We start from the raw sequence: 24,174 nt of genomic DNA on the forward strand, positions 1-24,174 counted from the left end.
GCAGTCCTGGAACTGCACTGACTGGCATTAAGCCATTGGCTGCTGGTGTGATCCTGGGATTTGATGCACTCTACCTGTTTTTCCTGTGTTGTGTTTCGGGGCTAACGTAACTAAGGTGCATTAAACAATTTACCCTCTTTCATGCTACTCCTGTTATGCTCCCCTTCGACATGGTGTGATGGGGTGGGGGGAGGGGGCTGGTGGTGGGGAGGTGTGGTGAGTAGAACATTTTCTTGGGTGCTATCACAAATAGGGTGGTATCGCACAGGTAATAGTTGTAGAACTGTTGCATTGTGTCAGTTGAGTCGAGGTCATCCACGATGGGGTATGCAGTTGTGAGCCTAGTGGATGAACTGGTAATGTGTTGTGTGATTGTTAAACCTTTGTTAATAAACCAACTCGTACTTAATAAAAAATTTTAAAATACATAGTTATTGTTATAGGCCCCATTTGATATTCAGTTCCATTTCTGCTACGGCCCAAAATAAGTTTCTGTAAGATTTCTAAATCTCCCTGGCATTAAATTGACAGCAAGACCAATTCTTTTAAAACAATTTGGAATAGGTTTATTAAACACACACACATGCATGTAGCCTATCGGATAAAACAACAGTTGACTTGTATCCTATAGACTCTACTTAATTACAACAGGTAAGGTAATGGGTTACAGATTTACACAGACATATACTTCCCTCTGAGTCAGGCAAAGCTCGCGGTCTCTTTCCTTGCTTCTTGTCTGGTTCTGTAAAGGGTGGCTTCCTGCTTCGGCGCATGGTCATCAAAAGAGAGAGAACAAGCTTTGAGCTTCCTTTTTTATATCTCGTAGGTCCATGGTTTCTCAACTGGTAAAGCCCCAGGATTGAGTCTTAGTTTCAGGGCAGTTCTTCATTGGCTTTCCTCACACACTGGCGCTGTTCCTTGATGAAGTTAATCGTTTTCCTACTAACACCTTTTAATTTCGATGGGTTTGTTTCTGCATGCGCTCAGCGATGAGACTCGAGGTGCTTAGTGCCCTCCCGGATGCTCTTCCTTCACTTAGGGCAGTCTTTGGCCAGGGATTCCCAGGTGCCGGTGGGGATGGTGCACTTTATCAAGGCGGCTTTGAGGGTGTCCTTGAAACGTTTCCTCTGCCCACCTGGGGATCGCTTGCCATGTAGGAGCTCCGAGTAGAGCACTTGTTTTGGGAGTCTCGTGTCGGGCATGCGGACAATGTGGCCTGCCCACGGAACTGATCGAGTGTGGTCAGTGCGTCGATGCTGGGGACGTTGGCCTGATCAAGAACACCGACGTTGGTGCGCCTATCCTCCCAGTGGATTTGCAGGATCTTGCGGAGGCAGTTCAGCTTTATTACATACATCTCATATCAATTCTATCATTAACATACACTTTTATTCTTACACTTCCACCTCTGGCACTGCGGCAACACTGCATCAAGTATTGCATCTACTTTAGCATGTATGCCATGTGTTTTGGAGGCCAAGAAAACGTACAGCATGTGTAACCTGTTTTACCCATTGTTCAAACTGCTCATCAATCAGGGGCATACTGCTAACAATAAAGAGCAGTTTCAAAATGTGTTACAATATTTTGGTGTCATAACATACATTGTATTCAGGTCCGTGCAGCAGAGGTCTCGGTTATCCCTTGCCACTGGATTAAGATCTAGCTCTGCCAACCCCATGTGGTGGCTGGTGTGCAATGGCCACCTCACATTAAAAGAATCCATGCACAGGCATCTTCCACCCTTCAGTATGTAGATCTGGACCTGGAATATTAGGTCTCCGATTGAAATGTTTCTATATATAAAACTCTGACGGGATTGGACAGGTTAGATGCAGGAAGAATGTTCCCGATGTTGGGAAAGTCCAGAACCAGGGGTCACAGTCTAAGGATAAGGGGTAAGCCATTTAGGACCGAGATGAGGAGAAACTTTTTCACTCAGAGAATTGTGAACCTGTGGAATTCTCTACCACAGAAAGTTGTTGAGGCCAGCTCGTTAGATATATTCAAAAGGGAGTTAGATTTGGCCCTCATGGCTAAAGGGATCAAGGGGTATGGAGAGAAAGCAGGAATGGGATACTGAAGTTGCATGATCAGCCATGATCTTATTGAATGGTGGTGCAGGCTCGAAGGGCCAAATGGCCTAATTCCTGCACCTATTTTGTATACACCTGTGAATTCATCCCTTTTTGGTGTGGAAGTGGGTCATCCTCGATACGAGGGACTACCTAATACTAATACTGTACTACTGTGTTCTGGGATATTGTGTTAGTCCCAATCAATATTATGGAGCTAAGGCTACTCCGGTGAGCAGCCATGAGTTGCTATGGAGGCACAGCAGCCATATAGTAGCACCATTTTGTTACTGAGTGCTATTATTTGTATAACAAGCCTACTTCATTCCTGGGGTTTTGGGATAGAGGGAAACTGTTACTACTAGCAGGAGGGTTGGTAACCAGAGGACACAGATCTGAGGAGAGATTTCTTTATGCACCGAGTTAATTATGATTTGGAATGCACTTTCTGAAAGGGTGGTGAATGCAAGTTCAAAGTAATTCAAGTATATACTTGATAAGGAAAATTTTGCAAGGCTATGGGGAAAAAGGAGTGGAGTGGGACTAATTGGATAGCTCATTCAAATATCCGTCACAGACATGATGCGCCAAATGGCCTCTGTCTGTGCTGTATGATTCTATGATTCGATGAGTATAACAAGGGCTTTGTCAATTCAACCAGTCGTTGATGCATATTCCAAGACAAATATTACCCTATTCAGCATATTCCTGCTGTACATTTATTGTACTGGTGCATTATATATATATTTAAAAACCTTCCACATGCAAGACTGAAGAGGATTTCACTTCTAAACCTTAAACTTTAAAGTCAGCCAACAGACATCTATAATATTGCCCCTTTATCCAGTGGGTTAATATGGATGGTTGAGAACGTAAGTGGCGATATAGTTGATCGCCAACATGGTTTCTTCACACGTTGGCCTGATCAGGGTGTCGGGCAACAGGAAGCCATGTTTGCCAGTGTCACGGAGTTCAAAGGTGAAAGAATACTTGATGCCAAGATCATAGGCCCAGTCGTCTGAACCTCCAGCTGCAAGGTCTGATGGGAGAAGAATGTAAACGTCAATGAGGCCATTTTATAGAATGTATTTTACTGTATAAAATATAGCACTGACATGAGACTGGGCTTTAGTCTTTACATAGAATTACATAGAGCTTCCAGTAGAGAAACAGGCCAAGGGGTGAGCTCCCTTTTATACTGTGTTACCTGCAGTGTGTCCCACACAAGAGATTGGTGTGCAAAATAAAAGCACATGGTATTGGGGGTAGTGTACTGACGTGGATAGAGAACTGGTTGGCAGACAGGAAGCAGAGAGTCGGGATAAACGGGTCCTTTTCAGAATGGTAGGCAGTGACTAGTGAGGTGCTGCAGGGCTCAGTGCTAGGACTCCAGCTATTTACAATATACATTAAAGAATTGGATGAGGGAATTGATTGTAATATCTCCAAGTTTGCAGATGACACTAAGCTGGGTGGCAGTGTAAGCTGTGAGGAGGACGCTAAAAGGCTGCAGGGTAACTTGGACAGGTTAGGTGAGTGGGCAAATGCGTGGCAGATGCAGTATAATGTGGATAAATGTGAGGTTTTCTACTTTGGAGGCAAAAACAGGAATATTATTGGAATGGTGGCAGATTAGGAAAAGGGGAGGTGCAACAAAACCTGGGTGTCATGGTACATCAGTCATTGAAAGTTGGCATGCAGGTACAGCAGGCGGTGAAGAAGGCAAATGATATGTTGGCCTTCATAGCTAGGGGATTTGAGTATAGGAGCAGGGAGGTCTTACTGCAGTTGTACAGGGCCGTAGTGAGACCTCATCTGGAATATTGTGTTCAGTTTTGGTCTCCTAATCTGAGGAAGGACGTTCTTGCTATTGAGGGAGTGCAGCGAAGGTTCACCAGACTGATTCCCGGGATGGCAGGACTGACATAAGAGGAGAGACTAGATCGACTGGGCCTGTATTCACTGGAGTTTAGAAGGATGAGAGGGGATCTCATAGAAACATATAAGATTCTGACGGGACTGGACAGGTTAGATGCAGGAAGAATGTTCCCGATGTTGGGGAAGCCCAGAACCAGGGGACATAATCTAAGGATAAGGGGTAAGCCATTTAGGACTGAGATGAGGAGAAACTTCTTCACTCAGAGAGTTGTTAACCTGTGGAATTCCCTACTGTAGAGAGTTGTTGATGCCAGTTCATTGGATATATTCAAGAGGGAGTTAGATATGGCCCTTACGGCTAAAGGGATCAAGGCGTATGGAGAGAAAGCAGGAAAGGGGTACTGAGGTGAATGATCAGCCAAGATCTTATTGAATGGTGGTGCAGGCTCGAAGGGCCGAATAGCCTACTCCTGCACCTATTTTCTGTGTTTCTATCTATGTTTCTAACCCTTAGGTCTCCAGCAGCAGCATCCTCTGGTGTACAGGTAAGGCGTGTACAGGGTGAAGGTACATACAGTGTTACAGAACATCATAACAATACAATCATGCATACATAACAGATGCTTTTCCTGTTGGGCAGGATTTCTGCCCGGCCCAGAGATGATATTTGAACCTGGTCATATTTCAGGCCCCCAAGGCGATTTGTGTGTGGGTGGTGGGGTCCTGGCAGAAGCCCGGGAGTCACACCAGTCTGAGGATAGTGACTTGCTGTGGCAGGACTCCGGAGGCCTCGAGGCCTGGAAGGAGCAGGCAGTCGGTAAAGAAAAAAATGATTTCAACAAAATGATGGGCCTTGTGTACAGGGTTTTTTTTACATAGAATTACATAGAGCTTCCAGCAGAGAAACAGGCCGTTCAGCCCAATTGGTATGTGCTGGCGTTTATCATCCACATGATCCTCTTCCCACCCTACATCATCTAACCCCATTAACTTATCCTTCTATTCCTTTCGCCCTCATAAGCTTATCGAGTTTCCCCTGAAAGGCATCTGTACTAGTCGTCTCAACTACTCCATGCATGTTTCACATTCTAACCGCTATCTTGGTAAAGAAGCTTCCCGTGAAATATCTTGCACAGGCCCCTCCTCTCTTCACGCCCCGAGGCTCCGAGAATCGACCTCTGAATGCCCAAACATCCAGTGTCTAGGGTATTTGACCACGAAGATGAGAATTCTAAAATGAAGGCATTCGGGGACCGGGAACCAATGTAGGTGAGCAAGCATTAGGGGAGGTGAGTGAACGGGACTTGGAACAGGTTAGGATACGGACTAGCAGAGTTTCAGGTAGGCTTAAATTTATAGAGAGTGGATAGATGTGAAGCCGGTCAGGCAAGCATTGTGATAGTCGAGACTAGAAAAGCTCACAGTTGGCATGTATTGGTGTCGTCACTGAGTGGCAGGCTTTCCTCAAGACTGTGAGCACTGGTGTGCTTTCAGATTACGTTGGCACTTTTATGAATGACCGAAATGAATCAGATTGCAGCTTCCATGTTCAGCCATGGGTTTCAAAGGGGAGAGAGCATTCCAAGTGTCAGAGCTGGACTGCTCAGGTCATGCCAACTCATGGTTGGAAGATATAATCCTCCTTTCCGTTTCTCCAGCTGTGGTCACCTAGATCTTACTCTGGATTCCTTACCAGCCCACAGGCAGCCAACAGAGCGTGCAGCAAATTAGTCCCACCCTTCCTTTCCCTCAGAGACTTGTGAACCTGTGGAATTCTCGACCACAGAAAGTTGTTGAGGCCAGTTCATTACTTATATTCAAAAGGGAGTTAGATGTGGCCCTTACGGCTAAAGGGATCAAGGAGTATGGAGAGAAAGCAGGAAAGGGGTACTGAGGTGAATGATCAGCCATGATCTTATTGAATGGTGGTGCAGGCTCGAAGGGCTGAATGGCCTACTCCTGCACCTATTTTCTATGTTTCTATGACTATCTGTCCCACCTGTGACAGGGACTGTGGCTCTCGTATTGGACTGTTCCGCCACCTAAGGACTCATTTTAAGAGTGGAAGCAAGTCTTCCTCGATTCCGAGGGACTGCCTATGATGACAGTGTGACAGTCCCCAGCTGAGAAGGCCTCATCTCCCTTCAATGCATCTCCTTGGTGACACAAAGCTGAGATCGGGAGCTCGGCATGCAGGGAACCACAATGGTGAGCACCTAGCCTACCAATCTGGGGCACAGCAAGCTCAAGCTCCCATGCAATAAGGCTCAGCACTTTCTCTTATTGTTTAAAGATAGGCTGCATTTGGCAACACCGCGCAACGTAACTGACAAGATTTGTCATGGCACCACCAGGAGCTGGGAGGACAAGAATGATCCCAACACATCTTGTTCCACAAAGAATGAAGAAGTGTAATGTGTAATGTGATGCCGTGTTCTCTACATGGCCAAGTGCAGAACTCTACAGTGTAAAACACTTCAACACAGCACAGCACTAACACTTGGGCTTGAGCGACTGAGCGATAGCATGCCGTCATTGGCCTGGCAGTGGTGTCGATATTCACTCCGTCATAGATAATGCAGACTTTAGGCCTATAGCCATGAAGCAGGATACTTACACAATGTCCCTCCTCCGGGACCATAGGTATAGTGAGTTCCATAAAGACTTGTCAAGGCCGTAACCGCATTCATAGCTAGGCTATTCTGAAATAAAAAATCACCGAAGAACAAACCCGATCACTAAATATAATAAAAAACAAAATGCTAGACAACAACAACAACTTGTATTTATATAGCGCCTTTAACATAGTGAAACATCCCAAGGCGCTTCACATGAGTATCATGCAATAAAAATTTGACATCGAGCCACATTGGTAGAAATTAGGGCAGATGAACAAAAGCTTGGTCAAAGAGGTATGTTTTAAGGAACGTCTTGAAGGAGGAAAGAGAGGTAGAGAGGCGGGGAGGTTTAGGCAGGGAGTTCCAGAGCTTAGGGCCCAGGCAACAGAAGGCACAGCCACCAATGGTTGAGCGATTATAATCAGGGATGCTCAAGAGGATTAGAGGAGCACAGACATCTCAGGGGGTTGTAGGGTTGGAGGAGATTACAGAGATAGGGAGGGGCAAGGCTATGGAGGGATTTGAAAATAAGGATGACAATTTTGAAATCGAGGTGTTGCTTAACCGAGAGCCAATGTAGGTCAGCGAGCACAGGGGTGATGGGTGAGCGGGACTTGGTGCGAGTTAAGACATGGGCAGTAGAGTTTTGGATCACCTCTAGTTTACATAGGGTAGAATGTGGGACGCCAGCCTGGAGTGCGTTGGAATAGTCAAGTCTAGAGGTAACAAAGGCATGGATGAAGGCTTCAGCAGTTGATGAGCTGAGGCAAGGCGGAGCTGGGCGATGTTACGGAGGTGGAAATAGGCGGTCTTAGTTTTTATCGGAGAGGGGTGATGACGGCAGATTTTAGGGAGAGAGGAGGACAGTACCTGAGGAGAGCGAACCGTTAACAATGGCGGCAAACATGGGAACCAGAAAAGGAAGTTGGGTGGTCAGCAGTTTGGTGGGAATAGGGTCAAGGGGGCAGGAAGTGAGTCTCATGGACAGGATGAGCTCAGAAAGGTCATAAGGGGAGATCGGAGAGAAACTGGAGAAAGATGTAAGGTCAGGGCTAGGGCAGTGGGGACCATTAGAGGAAGTTTGGCCCGGTGGGCCAGGGGAAGGAAGGGAAGAGGCAGAGGCGTCCGAATGGATGGTCTCAATCTTAGAGACAAAGAAGTCCATGAGCTCCTCACACTTATTGTCGGAGGTGAGGGTGGAGACTGGGGAGTGGTTTAAAAAGGCGGTTAGCGATGGAGAATAGAAGCCAGGGTTTATCTTTACATTCCAGAATGACATTGAGGCCGAAGCTCTGCTTCTATATTCCAACAAGCTGGACTTTCCTCCACCATACTAGGGTGGTATAGTGGTGGACAACTAAAAAAATGATAGAAAGGGAAGATAGATTATGAAAGTAAACTAGCACGAAATATAAAAACAGAGAGTAAGAGTTTCTACAGGTACATAAAAAGGAAAAGAGTGGCTAAAGTAAATTATGGTCCCCGAGAGGATGAGACTGGGGAATTAATAATGGAGAACAGGGAAATGGCAGCGATGTTGAACAAATATTTTGTATCGGTCTTCACGGTAGAAGACACTAAAAACATCCCAATCCCAAGGGGCTATAGGGAGGGAGGAACTTAATACAATCACTAATGAAGTAGTACTCGGTAAAATAATGGGACTATAGGTAGCCAGGTCCCCTGGACCTGATGACTTGTATCCTAGGGTCTTAAAAGAAGTGGCTACAGAGATAGTGGATGCATTGGTTGTAATCTACTAGAATTCCCTGGATTCTGAAGAGGTCCCAGCAGATTGGAAAACTGCAAATGGAATGTCCCTATTTAAAAAAAGGAGGCAGACCAAAAAGCAGGGAACTATAGACCAGTTAGCCTAACATCTGTCATTGGGAACATGCTGGAGTCCATTATTAAGGAAGCAGTAGTGGGACATTTGGAAAAGCATAATTCAATCAAGCAGAGTCAGTGTGGTTTTGTGAAAGGGAAATCATGTTTGACAAATTTGCTGGAGTTCTTTGAGGATGTAACCAGCAGGGTGGATAAGGGGGAACCAGTGGATGTGGTGTATTTGGATTTTCAGAAGGCATTCGATAATGTGCCACGTAAAAGGTCACTGCACAAGGTAAACGTTCACGGGGCTGTGGGTAATATATTAGCATGGATAGAGGATTGGCTAACTAAAAGAAAACAGAGTCGGGATAAATGGGTCATTTTCCAGTTGGCAAACAGTAACTAGTGGGGTGCCGCAGGGATTGGTGCTGGGTCCTCAACTATTTACAATCTATATTAATGACTTGGATGAAGGGACTGAGTGTAATGTAGCCACGTTTGCTGATGATACAAAGATGGGTGGGAAAGCAAATTGTGAGGCGGACACAAAAAATCTGCAAAGAGATATAGACAGGCTAAGTGAGTGGGCAAAAATTTGGCAGATGGAGTGTAATGTGGGAAAATGTGAGGTTATCCACTTTGAGAAAAAATAGAAAAGCAAATTATAATTTAAATAGAGAAAAATTGCAAAGTTCTGCAGTATAGAGGGACCTGGGGGTTCTTGTGCATGAAACACAAAACGTTAGTATGCAGGTACAGCAAGTGATCAGGTAGGAAAATGGAATGTTGGCTTTTACTGTAAGGTGGAAAGAGTATAAAAGCAGAGCAGTCCTGCTACAACTGTATAGGGTATTGGTGAGGCCACACCTGGAGTACTGCATACAGTTTTGGTCTCCGTATTTATGGAAGGATATATTTGCATTGGAGGCTGTTCAGAGAAGGTTCACTAGGTTGATTCTGAAGATGAGGAGGTTGACTTATGAAGATAGGTTGAGTAGGTTGGGCCTATACTCATTGGAGTTCAGAAGAATGAGAGGTAATCTTATCGAAACATATAACATAATGAGCGGGCTCAACAAAGTAGATGCAGAGAGGATATTTCACTCATAGGGGAAACTAAAACAAGGGGACATAGTCTCAGACTAAGGGGACGGCCATTTAAAACTGAGATGAGGAGGAATTTCTGCTCTCAGAGGGTTGTAAATCTGTGGAATTCTCTGCCCCAGAGAGCTGTAGAGGCTGGGTCATTGAATATATTTAAGGCGTAGGCAGATTTTTGATCAATAAGGGAGTAAAGGGTTATGGGGAGTGGGCAGGGAAGTGGAGCTGAGTCCATGATCGGATCAGCCATGATCTTATTAAATGGCGGAGTGGGCTCGAGGGGCCATATGGACTACTCCTGCTCCTATTTCTTATGTTCTTATGGTAGACCTTTATAAAATCACTGGTTAGACCTCAACTTGAGTATTGTGTCCAATTCTGGGCACTGCACTTTTGAAAGGATGACAAGGCTTTGGAGACAGTGAAGAGGATCATTACCAGGATTGTACCTGGGATGAGGGAATTCAGTTATGTAGAGAGACTGGAGAAGCTGGGATTCTTCTCCTCAGAGCAAAGGTTATGGAGAGTTCTAATGGAAATGTTCAAAATTATAAGGGTTTTGATAGAGTAGATGGAAAGAAATTGTTTCCCCCTGCAGGAGGGTTGATAACCAGAGAACACGGATTGAAGATTATTGGCAAAAATGCCTGGAGCGGGGGCGGGGCGCGGGGAGAGATGAGGTGAATCTTTTTTACTCAGCGAGTTGTTACGATCTGGAACGCGCTGCCTGAAAGGGTGGGGGAGGCATATTCAATAGTAACTTTCAAAAGGGAATTGGATATATACTTAAACATGTGCAGAGCTATGGGAGTGGGACTAATTGGTAGCTCTGTCAGGGAGCCGGCACAGGCACGATGGGTCGAATGGCCTCCTTCTGTGCTGTATGATTCTATGTCAGGCATGAAAATGGCATTTTCCAGCTGTGTCAGATAATCGATCACAAATGAAGCAGTGGCTACGACGCAGTAATAGGATGCTCTACGTTGCATCCACATTGTATCCTGTACACGGTTACATCATGATCAACAAGGAACTAGGCCCCTTTACATAATAAACAAGTGATTTATATAAATACCTTTAAATCATTGCTAATTAATTTCTACGACGCAGTCACTTACCAGTTCTACATGGTTCACTGCCAACGAATTGGTGTAGGAGTATGGGAACAAACAAAGCTGAGAGTACGAATGCATTGTGAGATAAGCCTTGATGATTGAACGGTGGTTACGGATGTAGTTTGCAACAGCCTTGACTTCCTTCTCGGATTCTACATTTGATCCACAGTAAGTATAATCACACGGGTTCCTTGAGGCACCAGTGGCTGCAGGTAAGACAGGTATTAAACGGTTACAATGGCCTCCTACTTGTTAACAGTTTTGAGGGCCTGGTCTTCAACACTCTTTTCCTCATTTGCCACCAAGCTCATGGTCTACAGAGCAGTAGTAATACATGCCCTCCTGTATGGCTCAGAAACATGGACCATGTACAGTAGACACCTCAAGTCGCTGGAGAAATACCACCAATGATGTCTTCGCAAGATCCTACAAATCCCCTGAGAGGGCAGATGCACCAACGTTAGCGTCCTCGACCAGGCCAACATCCCTAGCATTGAAGCATTGACCACATTTGATCAGCTCTGCTGGGCAGGCCACATAGTTCGCATGCCAGACACGAGACTCCCAAAGCAAGCACTCTACTCGGAACTCCTTCACGGCAAACGAGCCAAAGGTGGGCAGCGGAAACGTTACAAGGACACCCTCAAAGCCTCCCTGACAAAATGCAACATCCTCCCGACATCTGGGAGTCCTTGGCCAAAGACCGCCCTAAGTGGAAGAAGTGCATCCGGGAGGGCACTGAGCACCTCGAGTCTCATCGCCTAGAGCATGCAGTAAACAAGTGCAGGCAGCGGAAACAGTGTGCGGCAAACCTGTCCCACCCTCCCTTACCCTCAACGACTATCTGTCCCACCTGTGACTGGGACTGTGGCTCTCGATTTGGACTGTTCAGCCACCGAAGGACTCATGTTAAGAGTGGAAGCAAGTCTTCCTCAATTCCGAGGGACTGCCTATGATGATGACTTGTTAACATTATCTACTTCTTCAATAAGCTGTGGGCCACAGATAAAAGGCTGGATCTTCCTCCCTTATCACGCCACCCCCGCCCTCCAATGCTGGGCCTGTCGTAGGCTGCTCCTTGCTCACCTGATGTATGCAAATGCCAGGTGAGGGGATGAGGGTGGGGGGAGGGGGGGGGATGGGCGTGTGTACGTTCTGGGCACCCGGCCCATTGCCCTCCTGCCTACCCCTGTTCTCACAGCTCCCGGAGACCGTCACGTGAACCATGGCAGTGGGTCCAGAGCAGTGCCAGGGGTGGCTCCAAGTATAGCAGATAGAAGGGCCTTGTAGCAACCTCCTCTCCCTCTGCCACACTACTGTCAATGGAGGGAGACTTACGGAAATTTGAAACCAGTTTTGAACAGATAAGTCCGAGTGTACTTTATTAAACGCATTTTACCACACTTTTAATCTGGACATTTTTGAAGTTGTCCATTTATGTTCAAGTTGCTTTAAAGCATACTCCATGAGCGGTCCACTATGGCTTAGACAGCTGGAGATTTGGGTTGAACTCTAGCCCAGACTAAAAGTTTCTTCTGTCTGTTGGCTGTAAAATAAGTTTGGACAGTCTTAATCAATCTCCAAGTGGACATGGACCTATAGCATTGAACTGCCCACAATGCAGCACCAATTGGCAATGTCACAGACAAGACCAAGGGTGAGTGGTGTGGAAAATGGACAAAGACATTACCGGAGCTGGAGGGAAAGCTCTTGTGAGTTTCGGGCTGAAACACGTGATGGAGCAGAGTAGCGAGAGTATCAATTTGCACTTAGCTGTGTTATACTGCATCAGTGAGTCTTTGGGGATGATTTGAACTCTATTCATTGGGTGGGTAATCAGCTAAAATGTCCCAGGTTACTCATCCGCCCTGGCCACACCAGGATCTCACCATCTATGATTTTATCCGGCTCTCCCGAGCAGGCAGCAAGGACACCTGCCCAAAGCCAGCGGGGTCCTTCTTTACATATGTGTGTCGCATCCTGATGACATCATTGAGACTCGACTGCCATTTTAACTCAGGTCTGAGTGGAATAAGTTGCTACGGTTTTCCTACCAGACCAATTTAGAAGAGGATCAACCCTAGCAGAGGCTTAAAAAAAGTCAGCATTTTTCATTTCTTTGTGGGGCCCAGAGGAGCCTTCGACTTTTACTGCCCCGGACTCCTCCCCGTCCTCCCGACTGCAAGACCCATTCGAGACGCCTCCAGAACTTGATCTGGCCAACTACCATGTATTGGTGGGCGGCCGTGAGGCATCCAATTTTCCATAGTTACTTCCTACACATTCCGGGAGAAATGAGGCTCGGGAGTTAAATTAACCCGAGCTTGATCTCCAAAATTTCAAACTCACTGGCTCAAAACCCACCTGGAGTTAAAACTGGGGCCATTGGCACCAACAATGGGAGAGTGAAAAAATGTGTTCTAATTCCTCAATGCCAGATCACATTCATTTTGATGAGCATAAAAAGATTCTATTTATTTAAACAAAAACACTGCCTCACATGCAGAAGAAGATCATTTGTTAAAGTGCAGCAACTTACAGCACCACTTGGCATCGAAGTTTCGGTTTGGATCAGTACCCACACAGGTACTGCCAGGATTCTTGGAGCGCGTCTTCCTCCATAATCGGTCCTGTAGATAGATAGTGAACAGGCACATCGACTCATAAAACCCTCACAGTACATTGTGTTATATGCACACGAGTTTATATATTTAAATGCGTTTTGGCATTTTACTCTGGGGCAGTAATTATGATTGGACGGTGCAGCCAATATCACCTTGTTTTCTTGGCATGATACTTGGCACCAGCATTTGCCATCCCATCCCTGGAGAAATGTGTGCTGAATTCTGGAATTCCCTCCCTAAACCTCGCTACCTCTCTCTCCTCCTTCAAGACGCTCCTTAAAACCTAACTCCAAGCTTTTGGTCATCTGCCCTAATTTCTCCTTAATTGTCTCAGTGTCAAATTTTGTCTGATAGCGCTTCTGTGAAATGCTTTGTGCCGTTTTTACTATGTTAAAGACACAATATAAATGCATATCGTTATTGTTGTGTAAGGGGAAAAAAATACAGGGCTGTGGGGAAAGAGATGGGGAGTAGGACTATCAGAGCCAGCACATGCACGACTAGCTCTGCATCCTATTTGCTGTGATTGACTCTCAACTGTCCTCTGAAATGGCCCAGCATGACACTCAGTTATAACACAAACTGCTACAAAATACAAGAAGAATAAAACCAAATGGGCCACCCAGCAGCGACATCAGCAACGGATTCAGACACCACAAAGGCACACCCAGCCCAGTCGACTCTCCAAAGTCCTCCTCACTAACATCTGGGGCTAAAATTGGGAGAGCTGTCCCACAGGCTAGTTAAGCAACAGCCGGACACAGTCATACTCCATGAATTCAATGTTTGAATCCTTTCAATCTGGTTTCCGCCCCTGCCACAGTACCGAAACAGCTCTCATCAAAGTCACAAATTACATCCTTTGAGTGTGACAAAGGTAAACTATCTCTCCTTGTCCTTCTCCACCTGTCTGCAGCCTTTGACCACTCCATCCTCCTCCAACGTCTCTCCACCATCGTCCAGCTGGGTGGGACTGCACTCGCCTGGTTCCATTCTTATCCATCTAATCGTAACCAGAAAATCTCCTGCAATGGCTTCTCTTCCCACTCTCGCATCATTACCTCTGGTGTCCCCCAAGGATCTATCTTTGGCCCCCTCTTATTTCTTATCTATATGCTGCCCCTTGGCGATATCATCCAAAAACATGGAGTCAGTTTCCACATGTACTCTGATGTCACCCAGCTCGACTTCACCACCAATTCTCTCGACCCCTCCATGGTCTCTAAATTGTCAGAATGCTTGTCCGACATCCAGTGCTGAATGAGCAGAAATTTTTTCCAATTACATATTGGGAAGACCGAAGCCATTATCTTTGGTCCCCACCACAAACTGCGTTCCCTAGCCACTGACTCCATCCCTCTCCTGAACATCAATCTGAGGGTGAACCAGACTGTTTGCAACCTAGTGTCATATTTGACCCTGAAATGAGTTTCCAACCACATATCCGCGGCATAACTAAAACCGCCTTTTTCCATCGCCATAACATTGCCCGCCTCCGCTCCTGCCTCAGCACTTCTGCCACTGAAGCCCTCATTCATGCCTTTGTTACCTCTAGACTTGACTACTCCAACTCACTCCTGGCCGGCCTCCCACATTCCATACTATGTAAACTTGAAGTCATCCAAAACTCAGCAGCCCGTGTACTAACCCGCACCAAGTCAGGATCTACATTGTGCTTTCTGAACTACATTGGCTCCCAGTTAAACAACACTTCGATTTCAAAATTCTCATCCTTGTTTACAAAGCACTCCAATGGTCTTGCCCCTCCCTATCTCTGTAATCTTTTTCAGCCTCACAACCCCACAAGCTGGCTGCGCTCCTCAAATTCTGGCTTCTTGAACATCCCTCGCTATAACTGCTCAAATCGGTGGTCGTGCCTTCAGCTGTTTGGGCTCTAAGCTCTGGAACTCCCTCCCTAAACCTCCCCACCTCTCTACCTCTCTTTCTTCCTTTAAGACACTCCTTAAAACCTACCTCTTTAAACAAGCTTTTTGTCATCTGCCGTAATTTCTTTTTATGTGGCTCGGTGTCAAATTTATCTGTTTGGTGAATGCCTTGGGAAGGTTTACTACATTAAAGGTGCAATATAAATAAAAGTTATTATTATTATTACTCACAGAAACATACCTTTCAACCAATGTCACAGACTCTTCCATCACCATCCCTGGGTATATCCTGTACCACCGGCAGGACAGTGATATACAGTTGGGAGGGAGTCCTCAACATTGACTCCAGACCCCATGAAATCTTAAGGCATTAGGTCAACATGGGCAAGGAAACCTCCTGCCAATTATCACCTACGGCCCTCCCTCAGCTGATGAATCAGTACTCCTCCATGTTGAACACTACTTGGAAGAAGTGTTATGTACTTAACCCTGTGTAACCTGCATGACACCTGACCACCAGAGGGCCCACCTGTTGGAGTCCCAATGGATCCCAGCATCCCTTAGAAGCACAGAATATAAGCAGGCCACCCACGAGGTACCTGCACTCTGCAGTCTTATTAAAGAAGCTAAGGTCACATTTGCTCATTGTACACAGTACTCAGTTTCATCCTTTATTGTGAGTGTACCAAGAAGCACTGAGGGTAGTAAGTACTCTGCATGGGGGAGTTCAAAGTGTGGCTTGGTAGCATCAATACTGAGCGAACTGAAGAACATATCTGCCAAACTGGGTCACGAAGGAAAAACCTACTTGATCTCATCCTCACCAATCTATCTGTCGCAGATATATCTGTCCATGACAGCAGTAATCACCGCACAGTCCTTGTGAAGACGAAATCCCGTCTTTACACTGAGCACATCCTCCATCATGTTGTGTGGCAGTACCACCGTGCTAAATGGGATAGATTCAGAATAGATCTAGCAGCTCAAAACTGGGCATCCATGAAGCGCTCTGAGGTATTCCACCTCATGGCCCGGCAAATTCCTCACTCTGTCATTACCAACTAGGGAACCAACCCTGGTTCAATGAGGAATGCAGAAGAGCATGCCAGGAGCAGCACCAGTTGTACCTAAAAATGAGGTGCCAACCTGGGGAAGCTGCAACACAGGACTACATGCATGCTAAACAGCGGAAGCAGCATGCTATAGACGGAGCTAAACAATCCCACAACCAACAGATCAGATTAAAGTTCTGTAGTCCTGCCACATCCAGTCATGAATGGTGGTGGACAATTAAACAAATGAGGAGAGGAGGAGGGTTCTCATCCCCATCCTCATCCTCAAAGGTGGCGGAGACCAGGACACAAGTGCAAAAGACAAGGCTGAACCATCTTCAGCCAGAAGTGCCGAGTGGATGATCCATAATCAGCATTTTCTGGAGGTTCCCACCATTGCAGAAGCCAGTCTTCAGCCAATTCAATTCACTCCACGTGATATCAAGAAACAGCTGAACACACTGGATACAGCAAAGGCTATGGGCCCGACAATAGCCCGGCTGTTGTGCTGAAGACTTGTGCTCCAGAACTAGCAGTGCCTCTAGCCAAGCTGTTTCAGTACAGCTACAACACTGGCATTTACCCAACAATGTGAAAAACTGCCCCGGTATGTCCTGTTCACAAAAAACAGGACAAATCCAATCCGGCCAATTATTGCCCCATCAGTCTACTCTCAATCATCAGCAAAGTAATGGAAGGTGTCGTCGACAATGCTATCAAGCGGCACTTACTCACTAATAACCTGCTCACCGATGCTCAGTTTGGGTTCCGCCAGGACCACTTGGTTCCAGACCTCATTATAGCCTTGGTCCAAACATGGACAAAAGAGCTGAATTCCAGAGGTAAGGTGAGAGTGACTGCCCTTGACATCAAGGCAGCATATGACCGAGTGTGGCACCAAGGAGCCCTAGTAAAACTGAAGTCAATGGGAATCAGGGGGAAACTCTCCACTGGCTGGAGTCATACCTGGCACAAAGGAAGGTGGCTATGGTGGTTGGAGGTCAATCATCTCAGCCCCAGGACATCGCTGCAAGAATTCCTCAGGGCAGTGTCCTAGGCCCAGCCATCTTCAGCTGCTTCCCTCCAGCATAAGGTCAGAAGTGGGGATATTCACTGATGATTGCGCAGTGTTCAGTTCCATTCGTAACTCCTCAGAAAATGAAGCAGTCCATGCCAACATGCAGCAAGACCTGGACGACATCCAGGCTTGGGCTGATTGGGGGCAAGTAACATTCGCACCACACAAGTTTCAGGCAATGACCATCTCCAACAAGCGAGAGTCTAACTAACGCCCCTTGATATTCAACGGCATTACCATTGCCGAATCCCCCACCATCAACATCCTGGGGGTCACCATTGACCAGAAACTTAACTGGACCAGCCACATAAATACTGTGGCAACAAGAGTGGGTCAGAGGCTGGATATTCTGCGGCGTGTTACATTGGGGGAGCAGAAGCAGGAGCAGCCCTGAAGAAGCTCCCAGCCCATGTTTTTCATATGTAGAGATCTGAAGTCTCAGAGCTAGTTCCTTGACCTCTGGCAGGAAGTTCTTCATTCGGGAGGTTGGAAGTTGACTATCTGCAAAATTTGACCTGAGGAGGCCCTGCACCCAAAGAGACCTGAAGGGTATTTCTATTCCATTAACTGAGTCCCATTATTTGTGACTGAGGAAATGGAGAGCAACCAGCATCTGCAGACCTATAATCCAGCAAGCAGTTAACTCCTTTAGATGAGGAAAAGGGAAGGGAGACAAATGGACAGGAAATCTTCATCATCGGCGGTCCCTCGAACGAGGATGACTTGCTTCCACATGAGTTCACAGATGTTTCAATGAAGGACCCGATGTTCCAGTACTGAACTCTAATTGAGAGGGTGGAAGATGCCTGTGCGTGGATTTTTTTAACGTGTGGTGACCATTGCACATCAGCCACCACACGGGCTTGACAGAGCTAGGTCTTGGTCCAGTGACAAGGGTTCAACCAGGACGACTGGAGACCAGCTCTGCTGCACAGACCTAGTGCGCACACATATCGCAGTGTGGACTGGTCCGTGCTGCCCCTGGACCCTCGGCTTTTCTAGGCCCCATACCCTCATTCGCCTCATCTTCGCCCACAATGTTTCAGGGCCCGGCGCTCCAGCTCTATTTATAGCCCCGACCTGTGGTGGTGTTCTCACACAGGTCGGGGCGGCCCATGATGTTCCAGGAAATAATGAAATGTTAGATCAGTTGTAAAATTGTAATATATATTTGCATAGATGCATTTAAGGTGAAGCTAACTAAATACATGAGAGAGAAAGGGATAGAAGGTTAGATGAAGTAGAGTGAGTAGAGGCTCTTGTGCAGCAAAAACAGCGGCTTAGACCAGTTGAGCCAAATGGCCTAAACCCGTGCAGTAAATCCTATGTACTTCTATACATTATATTAGATTTTCTATGTATGTTGCACAACAATACAAAATAACAAACACATTACATACTTTCCCACAATAGTGGCTCGCCTTTCTTTACTTAAACAAAATGGGGTAGAATTTCATCTTCGCCACCTGGACATTAAGCATCACCTGGGCAGAGCGCAAAAGGGAAAATCACGCAGATTCAGTTATCTGCATATCATCCTCCCCAGTAAAGTTTGCTTTCCGTGCTCTGTTCCGGCGTTGCTTAATGCCCAGGTGGTAAAAAGGGTAACTGCCCTCCTGTACCCCAACCTTGTGAGTCTGGTGAAAGCCTTTCTGGTTAAAAACCTGTCACTGTTTAATGATCCAGTGCCCACAACTCGAGGGGAGGACCTAGAGCAGGTTATTCTTGCCAAGCATCTGGGATCAAGGACCTCCTAACGCAATGGGTGTGACTTTATTGATTAGCAAGACAGGCTGAGAAATGGATTATTGTTTTTGTAAATAATGCCAATAGTAGAAATGGTGAGGGGTGAACAAGGGGGGGATGGGGGGGCAGCGGGGGTAGAAGATAATTTTAACAACTTGCATTTATATAGTGCCTTTAATGTAGTAAAATAGTCCAAGAACCGATATCAGACAAAGATTGACATCGAGCCAAAGAAGGAGACATTGGGGGGGGGGGTGGGGGTGGGGGGAGGGGGGGTGGTTGTGGAATTGCGGTCGGAGACTTCCTGCGTACGAACGCCTCCGACCCGAAAAAAATCTACGAGATTACCTGGTGGTCCTGGCGAAACGTAGGATCCCAGTTGGAGGCCTAGTTTATCTGCGCAGCGCACAGGGAGATGTCTTTCAGGTACGTACATACATGCTGGAGTCACGTGGGCCTCGACCACCAATCACTAGACAGTATTCCCGTTGATAAAAATGGGAGCTCTGTTTGTACGGAATCCCATTACTATCAATGAGAATAACCCCCTAAAACACCAAAACACTGCATAATAAGTAAATAAAACACCTCACATATTGAAAATTAATTGAAATTAAATGTTTTAGAAAAAAATATGTATTTCTTAGATTTTTCTTTAATGTGTTTTAATAGGGTTAAAATAAACTTACCTTAATGGACAGAGTTTTTAATATAAAAATGTGTGTTTAAATTAAATTTTTATATGTTTTAAAAGTGTTACGATGGTAAAAGTAAGCTAAGTGCCTGCTTTTATCGATTATAAGAGTTTAAAGGACATGAGTTGGGCAAATAGCCCAATCTCTCCCACGCGGATGTCCTTCTCCCGTGGATGCGGAAGATGTGGCAAGAGAAATCTTAACAGATCGGAAAAGCTGGATTTCGGCGCATGGGCATTGCGCCCCGAAAACCGGCTTTTGCGAGGTCTCGCCGAGTCCGTACGCACTGCGCGAGGCTGGGATTTTTGACCCATTAAGACAGGTGACTAAAAGCTTGGTCCAAGAGGCAGATTTTTCCCATGAAATCTATGTGTCACCAGAGAATGTGACTTTCTAAGAAGTCAGTAAGAAGAGCTGTAAGAACTATAGATTCGGTTTAACACAGTCAACCCAGCTGAATGTAGTATAGGTTTGGTTTCTGTGCTGTTTGGGAACTCATCGACTTTTTGCTTCTGTGTATCACGTTAACTGTAAAAAAATCTGTAGTTAGATGTCGGAAACAAACCCAATTGCACCATACGTGACTGATTTTCCCACAGTTTTATGATTGAAACATCAGCTAAAAGTTTTTTAAAAAACTAGCTGAGATAGTTTAGGGAGGGCGGAAGGCATCTTCAGCAGCAAACCCACTGAGGCAGATGCAGAGACAGGTGATATCATGGAGGTGGAAGTAGGCAGTCTCGGTGATAGAGAGGATATGGGTTCGGAAGCTCAGCTCAAGGTCAAATAGGATTCCAAGTTTTCAAACAGCCTAGTTCAGCCTCAGACAGTGGCCAGGGAGGGGGGGGGATGGAATCACTGGCTAGGGAACAGAGTTTGTGGCGGGGACTGAAGACAATGGCTTCGGTCTTCCCAATATTTAATTGGAGGAACAACTTCTGCCCATCCAATACTGGATGTTGGACAAGCAGTGTGACAAATCAGAAGCATTGGAGAAGTCGTGTGAGGTGATGGCGAGGTAGAACGGGTGTCATCAGCATATATGTGTAATCTGATGTGTTTTCGGATAATGTTGCTGAGGGGCAGTAGGTGGATGAGAAATAGGAGGGGGCCAAGGGAAGATCATTGGGGACTCCATAGGTAATGGTGTGGCAGCAGGAAGAGAAGCCATTGCAAGAGATTCTCTGGGTGTGACTGGATAGACAACAGGTCATCGACCTGAAACATTAACTCTGTTTCTCTCTCCACAGAAGCTGCCCGACCTGTTTTGAGTATTTTTATTTCAGATGTTCCGTAACCGGAGTATTGTGCTTTTGTAGATTGGAATGGAGCCAGGCGAAGGTAGACCCACCCAGCTGGAACAATTATCTACAAAATATTTTACACAAATCTGCTACTTACCGTAGTCCAACTATAGACGTAACCATCTACATTTATAACAGGAACAACCAGAAAATCCAACTCATTGACAAGAGTGTTCAGGGTAGATTTTGTTCCATAACTTCTAATAGCCTGTGGAATGTATAAGCTATTTTATTAAATGTTACATGGGCATGTTTCTCGATTCTATACGAAAGCATCTGTGAGTAAATCCCACAACTGAAATAGGTGAGGTTTCACACTAGCCTCTTTCACGAACCACTGGCAAAATGCTGGAGAAATCCACTCCCTGGCATGGATTCCACAGTCCATGAAGATGGCAGGTTTCACACATCCTGTTCTCTTGCCGACCTTTAACAAGAGATTGGCAAACACCGTTAGACTGTAAGGCTGTGTCATCAGTGTAACTGCTAACCTCATCAAGCTTTCGCAAAGCAGGAGCCTTCTGGCATAAACCAGCAGGTGGGACGGAGTGATCAGAAACTATCAGAACGATAATGAAATGTGGTACATGTGATCTTACCCGCAGGAGATAGATTCCTCGCCCCTCATAGCTCCTTCCAATTTCGATCCGAGAAATTAGGCTTGGGTTTTCATTAGCGACGTTAGCAGTCCAGGATTCAATCTACAATTGATTATCAAACCTTAACAGACACTGAATTTATTTTTATTATTTTGGATGCATCACCATGGCTAGTAAACATTAAACTTGTGAACACATCTATCCATTAAGCCCATTACTACTGTATTGATTGGTATACATTATCTCCACATTATCTAACATGTTAAATTCAAAATCTTCTTCCTTCCCTTTAATTCCCTCCATAGCCCACCCCACCCTATCTCTGCAATATCCTCCAGACCCACATCTTGGGCTGAAACCTCCTTTCCTTGGGCTCTGGCCTTTTGTGTATTCCTCCCCATGCTTTCTCCCCACCATTGGGGACAGGACCTTCAGTCAGCAGGGTCCCATTCTGCAATTCCCTCGGTAAACCTCGCCACCTCCTCACCTCATGTAAAATCCTTCCCAACGTTCTCTCTTCGACCAAGCTTTCAGACACTATTTCTAATCTCTCCTTTCCAGATTTGGATCAGTTTATCTTATCTGTGATGTGCCATAGGCAGCTCTGTACAAGGCGTCAGCCTATGGCTCAGTGGGTAGCATTTCACCTCTGCATCAGAAGGTTGTGGGTTCAAGACCAACACAGCGACTTGAGCACATAATCCTGGCTGACATTCCCGTGCAGTACTGAGGGAGTGCTGCACTGTCGGAAGTGCCGTTTTTTGGATGAAATGTTAAACCGAGGCCCCATCTGTCCTCTCAGGTGGATGTAAAAGATCCCATGGCACTATTGGAAGAAGAGCAATGGAGTTCTCCCGGTGTCCTGGTTAACATTTATCTGTCAACCAACATCTAAAACACATGATCTGGTCATTATCACATCGCTGTTTGTGGGAGCTTGCTGTGCGCAAATTGGCTGCCGCGTTTCCCACATTACAACAGTGACTACACTCCAAAAGTACTTCATTGACTGTAAAGTGCTTTGAGACATCTGGTGTTTGTGAAAGGCACTATATAAATGCAAGTCTTTCTTTCCAACACTAGATTCAAGTCAGATTAATATGGCTGGATAAATTTTCTTGGTCTATTCCAAGAGTAAACTTATTGCGATTATCAACATGAGCTGAAACTTCCGGGAATGAAAACTATGTTAACATATTACAGTCGCACCTAATGTCCATCTCATTCCTGGTAGTTCATTTCTGCTTTCAGGCAGCTGGAGAAGGTGAATGAGAACACACTGGGCAGGTTTGCACCAGGACTGGAACCAAGGCAGGTAAATGGAGTTATGATACAAATCTAATCGAATGACGGAACAGACTTAAGGGGCTGAATGGCCTACTCCTGCTCCTATGGACTGGCAAAGTTCGAACACCCGTCTATACACGTTTTAAAAAAAAGTTACAAACACGTTAATTTTACCTGATCCCAATTATGATACCTTTCATAATCGTAGCTAGCAGATCGTGACCCCTTTTGGTCCAACTGATTCTCGATTAAGATCTGAAGGTTCTCAATTAATATCCTGTGCAAAATAAAAAAGGATTTTCTATTTTTATAAAAAGGTACGAATGATATCATTATAATGTTTGGTGAATGTTAATACAGGATCTAAAACTAACTCATATCTCAATCCAATCTCCTCCAGCCCAGTCTGAATATCTGAAGCCCAGTCTGCACCCACTCTGAAATCCACACTGCTGTTTGTGGTGACCAGTTCGACAGAATGTGGCTGCCAAAAATCAATCTGTGTGCACATCAACAACACAATTAATATTTTCATTTAATCAAACTTAGTTAAATATCAGTGCGTTGACTAGCAACAGGAAATCATACCTCCACAGCGCGGGACACATTCCTGATAAACTCCAGTTGCTGTTCATTTTCAAGCTTCAATCGAAAAACTTTATCCCTTTCAAACAAAAAGTAAGTGTCAGATTTAGCAATTGTGGTAGGATTTCCCGCCTCCATTGCTTTCACGGCACATCCAGGGACATTCCTCACCCAGAGTATCGGCCAAAGGGATTTCCGACCACAATAGCTGCAACAAAACCCAGAAACAAAAGTCCTTCCATCGTTTACCCAGGATTGCAAAAGTCACCCAGTCGAGTCAGGCACATTTATACCTGATACTTGTTCCGGGCCAAACTCCCGACAGGTGTCTGCAGCACAACACGCCCCATTTCTGGTTTAAGCCTGAAATTTGCATACTCATGGAATTGGCAGCATTGACATGCTTTCTGATATTGTTACAGGATGAGGTTTTACTTATCATGTTCGCCGCTTACAGCTCCTTCCCTAACTAGGGGCCCAAGTTTCGGCCTCAGTTGCTCCTGATTTTTTGGAGCAACTGGTGTAGAACGGAGTATCTTAGAAATTCAAATTCTCGGCATTTAGTTTGCTCCAGTTCTAGTCAGTTAGAACAGTTTCACTTTGGAACAGAATTTTTTTTTCAAAAGGGGGCGTGTCCGGCCACTTACGCCTGTTTTCAAAGTTTCGGCAGTGAAAACTTACTCCAAACTAACTTAGAATGG

At 45.6% G+C, this 24,174-nt stretch overlaps 1 protein-coding gene across 1 annotated transcript; it reads right to left on the reverse strand.

The window, feature by feature from the left end:
- Positions 1-570: 570 nt before the first annotated feature.
- LOC139265401 (carboxypeptidase B-like) lies at positions 571-23,715 on the reverse strand. Its single transcript, XM_070882392.1, has 11 exons — positions 23,645-23,715; positions 23,477-23,552; positions 23,263-23,387; positions 23,063-23,165; positions 21,602-21,703; positions 21,325-21,429; positions 21,100-21,210; positions 13,157-13,247; positions 10,621-10,823; positions 6,571-6,655; positions 571-3,114 (listed from the first exon to the last, which is right to left on the reverse strand). Exons 1-11 carry the CDS (start codon positions 23,713-23,715, stop codon positions 2,927-2,929), a joined length of 1,260 nt encoding a protein of 419 aa, XP_070738493.1. The 3' UTR covers positions 571-2,926.
- Between the last annotated feature and the right edge of the window lie 459 nt (positions 23,716-24,174).

This window comes from Pristiophorus japonicus, chromosome 6, assembly GCF_044704955.1.
Source record: "Pristiophorus japonicus isolate sPriJap1 chromosome 6, sPriJap1.hap1, whole genome shotgun sequence".
NCBI classification, from domain to species: domain Eukaryota; kingdom Metazoa; phylum Chordata; class Chondrichthyes; family Pristiophoridae; genus Pristiophorus; species Pristiophorus japonicus.